This window comes from Geospiza fortis, unplaced genomic scaffold, assembly GCF_000277835.1.
Source record: "Geospiza fortis unplaced genomic scaffold, GeoFor_1.0 scaffold284, whole genome shotgun sequence".
NCBI classification, from domain to species: Eukaryota; Metazoa; Chordata; class Aves; order Passeriformes; family Thraupidae; genus Geospiza; species Geospiza fortis.
The window spans coordinates 601,873-609,331 of record NW_005054508.1 but is presented as its reverse complement, the minus strand read 5'-3'; the positions used below and the strand labels follow the sequence as shown (position 1 = coordinate 609,331).

Here is a 7,459-nt window from a genome sequence, read left to right as displayed (position 1 = left end):
CAGCTGTGAGCAGGGCTTTGCTCTGGGGGCTGGGGGTAAGGCATCAGTCCTGTCTCCCTCAGTTTTTGCTTTTCTAAACCCAAAAAACCCTTTAGGAATAAAGTGGAAATGGGAGTTTTACAAGTAAAATTCTGCAGCTGCTCCATAGTAGTTGGGAATGATGATTCCACTACATTAAATATGAGCATGAATTCTGTGTCCCCGTGGTGTTGATGTAACAGTAAAGCAGCCTTATGTTTTCAGTTGCAAAAGTTGGTGCTGGCAGGGCTTTCCAAGTTGGCTGCTCTGGCAGTTCCCAAATCCAGGAGTTGTGACAGATGGACTCAATGCAAGCAGAGCCTGGAGAGCTGATCCTGCTGCCTCCCAGCTCTGGGGGAGCTTGGGACAAACTTCCAATTTCTTTGGGCAGCAGAGCAGTGCATTTTAGAGTGGCTGCACAAAACCTGAGCTCCCACTCAGGTCATTATTTGTTAGAAAACAGAGGTTTTATATGGATTTAAATCAGACCTTGGGTCTGTGCTGCTCCAAACACGTCGCTGTTTGCTTCTTTTTGCACTCTCTCGAGCAGTGACAGCACATGATGATCTTCTTCAGGCTTTATGGGCTCATTTCGATCTAAATGCCACTGAAAAATATTCAGTGCTGATTCCTACTTGGTCCTGCCAAATGCAGGAATGTGAGCTGGAGCCCAGCTGCAGTTCAGCACAGCTCACCTGCCAAAGCACAGAGTGCTGCCTGCTCCACGCACTTGTAAGGCAGGAGTAAAGCAAAGTGCTCCTAAACCCTGGCAAATCACAATTCTCCCTCCCAGCTGCATTCAGATGAACTTTGGAAAGTTCTGCTCCTGCAGAATTGCTTTTGGAGATGCAGGGATTTATGGGAGAATTATCCATGCCTGAAGAGCAGCTGTACCCACGGCTGGCTTGGAATGTTGCAGAAGGCAAGTGCAGTGCTGCTGGTGAGAGCACTGAGTAAAACTCACCTGGGAACACTCAAAAATATCCCAGTGTCCAAAAATCATTGCTTTAGTTCAGCTTCATTTCTGCAGCCTGGCAAGAAAGTACAGGCTCACATGGACCTGGCACATTTTTAGATGGGGAGACTGGAAAAGAACTTTCAACAAGGATATTTGGGAAAAACTTGTGGGAATGAAATGCTGGTACACCCTGGTGACCCAGGAGTTTTTGTTGGCCTTGTTTTCTGTGTTATTTATTCATGGTCTACTCGTTTTAGTTGTTTCAGAGGTTCCTCAGCTTTGCTTTAGAGCAGCTTTCAAGGTGTTTTCCCTCCCCTTAAGCAAACCACAGAAGCTGAAAGATCCAAAAGCCTTGGCAGTGATTATTTAGCTGGTTCCTGTAAGCTGAGGATGACTTAGAAGCAGCTGCAGTTCTGTATTTTCTGTGCACTGCAGCTCATCTCCAGGGGGCTGGAGAAAAAGAGGAAAAAGGAACCTTGCAGGAGACTGAGGTACCACTGAAATCAATTTTCTTGGCTCTTTTTGGCCACCTTGGCAGCTTTTTCCAGGGAAAGATGCTTTTTGTTCTGCTCTTTAAGCAGCACAGTCATAAGTTACAAGATTTTATACCTGGATTCTGGGAGGTCTCACAAGAATTACCACCCAGGAGTAAATCCTGCTTTCAACTCCTGGAATCCATGAAGCAAAAGAAAAATGGAGCTGGATTCCAGACTTAGAGCACCAAAGATGGGAGGTTTTACATACATGGGGTACAAATTTCCCCTCTGGAAGGTGAATGTGAATACTGACAGCCTGTTATGATCGCTGTCCTCACAAAGAGGGTTTGAGCCACACCCAGAAAAGCAGTTCAAATTTGGAATATGAAGGAAAAAGGAGTCTAAGACAGAGTCTAAACCAGACTATCTAAGAGTACATTTCATTGGTGGCCTTTTCCATCAGGCTGGGAGTGCAGGAGTGGTGGGTTTGGGAGCACCAGAGCTCCTGTGCAGGGAATATTCCTGAATCAAGCAAAGAAAGTGGAAAAATCCCCATGGGAAAGGGTCTGGCATGACCTTCCCACGTGGCACAGCTGCTGCTGAGGGATTTTAGTGAGAATTCCACTGTGAGGATAAGGCAACTTCTGTAGCTGGTGGAGAGCCCTTTCCTGCAGCCAGCTGTGGAATTGGATCCAAAGGTGGGATGGAGAGGAGCTCACAGATGCCACATTCCACTCCATCTGCTGGAATGAAGGACTGTGGCCAGAAATCAGGCAGGAAGCTGAAATGCAGGTAGATATTCAATGGTGACAGCCCTAATGTTGGCCTGTGGATGTGGAGGGTATTTAATTTGCTTTGTGCTTAATGTGATGACTTCCATTTCTCCATTCTCAAAGCATTCACCCTTTGCTAAACAAATCAGCCTTTTGGCAGCTCAGAGAACTGCCAGCAAACTAAACAAATGGGGAGTTGAGCAAATTGCAAGGCAAACTTTGCACAAGGCTCAGCCACCTCACCCAAACTGGCCTGACACGACAAAAGTGAGCAATATGCAAATGATGTTTAATTTGAATTAGAGAGAACCAGTGCAGGTGAGGCAGCAGCTGATCCCACCTGCATGGATAAAATCAGGATCTTCCTTCCAGCAGCAAACTGGTGGCAGCCAGTGATAGCACTGGTTATAGGCTCAGCAGGGCAAGGTTGCTTCCGCACATAATCTGCTTTCAATGCCACCTTCTTCCCTGAAGGGTGGAGCTGCAGAGGGAAAGTCTGCCTGGGAAGCTCATTTTCCTACCAGAGTTTGGTATTGCAGCCAGAGACATTAAGGATCTGATTTCAGAAGACAGAGATTTGACAATCAGTGTAATTTCCCTTGCTTTCTTTACTTTCTTTTTTTTCCCCCTTCTCTCCACACTGAAGAACCCCACAGGGGGTTTTTTCACACTTCACTTCCATTAAGGAAGCCATCATTTGTTTCCCATCAGCTGGACCATCAGATAGGCAGAATATGACTTTGGCCATGTCAGAAATAGTCTGTGGTTTAATATTTTCCTCCCCTAAACATACATCCTCTAAGCCTTTTCTTAAGAGCCAGCATTGTACAAGTTACTCAGATCAGTGGCACCTGTGCAACACTGAAATTATCCTGGCACTGAAAGGAGCTGGGAAGACCAGCTCAGAAAAGAGGCAATTTATCACTTGCAAATGTGGTTTTAATGAACTGGATATCATCATTTCCAGCAATCTTTCTGGACAATACAATTGTGAAAGAGGAAAGCAGATGTTGGTGGAGATTACTGCACAGTGGAATCTGTTTGGCACCAGCTCCGTGGTTTTTGCTGGATGTTCTTCCCCTTGCAGAAGGATGGAGATGTTTATTGCTCAATGGGCTGGAGCAGGAACTTTTTAATAAAACCAAATTAACAGTGGGGTTTTGTGTTGAACCTCTGGTGTTTCGTGTTGAGCCTCTGGTGTTTTGTGTTGAGCTTCTCAGGTGAGGCAACGCTGGTGGAGTTCCCTTGGGCCAGGTCAGGTTTGGGAAGAGAACAGGCTTGCGGATGCTTTCAATTAACACAGGAAATTAATTGAGTGTTGAGGCTGCTGAGCCAGGTGTTTGGGCTGGGGACAAGGTGGGCACTGGGCACAGCTGGGACTCCATGGGCTGGCAGGGATTTTCCAGCCTCGCATATTCTGGCATCATCCAATTTTAGCATTCTAGGCTGTCTCAGGGATTTATTTTTATTTTATTATCCCTTATACTCATTTTACATGATCTCCCTGTGCTGTAAATGCATGAATGCCAGGAGATGTTACAGATTATTGCAAAATATCCTATTTTCCCTTTTCCTTCCCTCTTTTAGGTAATACAGCCAAGGTCTTTGTTGAGGTGAAGGATGAAAATGACCATGCACCTGTGTTCACCAAAAAATTGTACATTGGAGGGGTGTCTGAAGATGCCAGAATGTTTTCTTCTGTGCTTAAAGTGAAGGTAAGGCTGAAGTTTTTATTATAACCTTCAATTACAGAGGGAAAAATTGTAGTCACTGGTTTGATTTTTTACAGGAGAATTTTGAAATTTGCATCTTCTAAAGCTGCTCGATGGTTCATGTTGGCACAAAGATGAGTATGAGTTAAAACCCTGGTTTTGTTTGTAGTCAATTTTGGGTGCTTGTGTCTCATGCCAGTTTGTAGCTCTCATTTTAGATCTGTTAATATTTAAATATTTGGTTTATGTTCAATGCCAGTGTTCCCCTGAAGTGTTTTTTTATTTTGGTGGTACCTTGTTCAGGTTGTAAAGGGGAAATCCACCAACTTTAGGTCTGCACTGTGAGGAAAGTGAGCATAAAATTTACCATTCATAGAGTTGGGGGTATTTTTGTTATCTTTAAAGAGAGAAAATTAATGGAAATATAATATACAGACTACAATTCACATCAGATATTAATAGCCAAGAGTGAAAGCTCCTTTTTTTTCAATAAAACAAATAAATTATGTGTTTAGAGTACCAGGAATGATAAAAGGGTCAGAGCTTAATAAAGTTGTTCCTAACTGGGATTTTTTTTTCTTGGTTTCATGAGAGTCCTTCCCAAAATAAGCCCAGAAAAGGCAGAGAAGTGGGGAATTAGGAAGCTTCTACTTCACCAAAATTAGGAATCCAAAACGGTGGCAAATCCAAGAATTGTGTCAAATTAATGAACATGAAATAAATTCCTGAAGAATCACAGAATTGTTAAGGTTGAAAAAGACTTTTAAGACCATCAAGTCCAACCATCCACCAGCACCGCTGTGGTCACCACCAAAAATGTCCCCAAGCACCACTTTGACACATTTTGGGATAATTCCAGGGATGGTGACTCCATCACTGACCTGGTCAATGCTCAACCACCCTTTCTGTGAAGAAATTGTTCCAATGATTCAATCCAAACCACCTCTGGAACAACTCGAGGCTGTTTCCTCTCCTCCTGTCCCTTGACTCATCCCCACCTGGCTCCATCCTCCTTCCAGGGAATTGTAGAGAGCAGATAACAGGACAGAGGCACTGGAGTAGACAAAAAACTCTGGAAGGCAAAGTAATTTAGGGAAAGGAGCGTTTTGTTCCATGTGAAAGCAAATGAATCACGAGGCACAAATGTCAAAACACATTTGGAGTCGTCCCACGAGATGTGCACAGGCTGTGAAATCCTTCCTGGTTTTCCAAGAGGATTTCTGAGGCACAGGTATTTGTGTGTCAGTCAGGGGGATTAGAAATAGGTGGAGAAAAGCTAAGGGAAATTTTGGAGTGATGAGGGGAATCTGCTTTTACCCTTTAGAAACATTTGACTCAAAACATGTGATCAGTCCACAAAGGAGGAGCAAGAAAAAATGTCAGTTGTGTGTCTTTAAGCTTTTTCTGTTCCAATCCTCCCTGGTTTTGCTGGCACAAAATGGAAGGAGGCCTAAGCCAGGAGTTGGTATTAGTGGATGGCATTAAACATAATTGTGTGTTTAGTGAAAGTAAAATTGGAAATAATTAAGAAGTACTTTTGTTGCAGAGGATCAGGCTGAAATTTATTGTTGTAGCACGGAGCATTTGCAGCAGTCAGTGCTCGTTACCTTTTTCCTTGGCCTTTAGAAAGCAAAAGTAATTGCTCTGTTAGTTAAACACAATCCCCATTCCAGCCTGGTTTAAGAATAATTAATCGAATGAATGTCTGTTCTTGAGGAGTAGAATGAAATGAGCAGCTTTCCAAGTTGAAATTTAGGAGAACATTAATAAAGTACACGCAGAGCTTGCACCGTAGAAATTATTCAGGTTTGGATTCCAGGGGGAAATTCAGGTTCTTAGGAGGTGTTTTTCATGCATTTGCTTTCATCTTCTGCATTCATTAACAGTTGCTCAGTTTCTTTCACATCATCTGAGTGATTTTGAGAAGAAAGTGATTTTCTCAGTATCTTGTTATTGCTGGCACTGACAACAACCTTGATGAGCCTCAAATGTGGGATACTGGAATCAGAGAATCCTGGGGTGGTTTGGGTGGGAGGGGACATTAAAACTCATCCAGTGCCACCCCTGCCATGGGCAGGGACACCTTCCACCGTCCCAGGCTGCTCCAAATGTCCAGCCTGGCCTTGGGCACTGCCAGGGATCCAGGGGCAGCCCCAGCTGCTCTGGGCACCCTGTGCCAGGGCCTGCCCACCCTGCCAGGGAACAATTCCTAATTCCCAATATCCCATCCAGCCCTGCCCTCTGGCAGTGGGAGCCATTCCCTGTGTCCTGTCCCTCCATCCCTTGTCCCCAGTCCCTCCCCAGCTCTCCTGGAGCCCCTTTAGGCCCTGGCAGGGGCTCCAAAGTCTTCCAGGGCTTCTCTTGTCCAGGCTGGCCAATCCCAACTCTCCCAACATTTCAAATGACAAGATGCAAAACTACAACTTTCAAAAACAACCCCAAAATCCCACAATTAGTTCTTCTTTAACAGGACATAATAACTTATGGGGATAATTAAGGAGTGTGGTCTTTTTTTATTAATAGAGTAGTTGATTTAGATCAGTTTTGGATCAATTGATCACAAACACACTACTGAACATTCAGATGCTTGCCTTTGGTTGCTTCAGTCATGCTCTACTCTGCCTTGAACAAAATTTCACCAGTAATAAAAATAATCAAACACACACCAAAAAAAAAATTAAAAAAATAAAGAGAAGAAAACTAATCCTGAGTCCACAATCTTCCACACAAATTGAATTTAGAAACAAGTAGACCAATAAAATGTTGGATAAAAACTTCTCTCTTAACAGTTGATAGGTACCAAGGCCAATCCTATGGAATTTCTCCCAACTCTCTAAGGTCATTGGGTTTGCTGCCAGCAGCATCCTCTTAAATACATTAATTTGAGTATAAAAGCCATTTAGAGGAGGATAATGAGCTGCTTTGCTCCAGATTCATAGTAAGATTCCTCTAAGCAGATAAAAAGGACGGTTTAGCTCAGCAGAATGCCACAAATCATTCTCCAAAAGTCATTTTTAATCAGAATTAATTTGGGGAGTGATAAATCACATGAATTATTCTCTGTGGGTCTGATTGGATTACGAGCAGTGGCCTCTGAAAGCTGGGAGGTACTGATGCTCCAAGGGAAAAAAAAAGGGATATATCTGAATAAAATGGCAATTTTTAACAAAAGATTTGCTCCTGGCTGCTTGAATTCCCCTTCTTTGCAATTCCCATTTTTTACCCAGAATTTCCAATGTGTTTGAGAGCCCATTTCCTTAATTAAAGACCTTTTTGTGCTTTTCATTAGGAATATACCAATTAAAACCAGATGCAACATGCATCTAATTATGAATTCTGTGCCTTGATCTTTGCTTTGTGTTTCCTTGTGTTAGAACTATTTTGCTTTTCACTGGTATTTTCATGGAACTCCTGTTGCTCCCCCTCAGAATTCCAACCAGGCTTCCTTGAGCCCCAAAGACAATATTTTCAATCTGCTCCAGGAAACAAACCCACAAAAGAATCTTTAGGGAAATTACCAGC

The 7,459-nt window shown here is 43.3% G+C and overlaps 1 protein-coding gene across 1 annotated transcript in view; it reads left to right on the top strand.

Moving 5' to 3' along the window:
- PCDH15 (protocadherin related 15) overlaps positions 1-7,459 on the top strand; it is a 518,357-nt gene that overhangs the window by 463,231 nt on the left and 47,667 nt on the right. Inside the window, exon 29 of the mRNA XM_031063502.1 lies at positions 3,813-3,940. Within this exon, the coding sequence (XP_030919362.1) occupies positions 3,813-3,940 (128 nt within the window). The remainder of the gene's footprint in view (positions 1-3,812; positions 3,941-7,459) is intronic.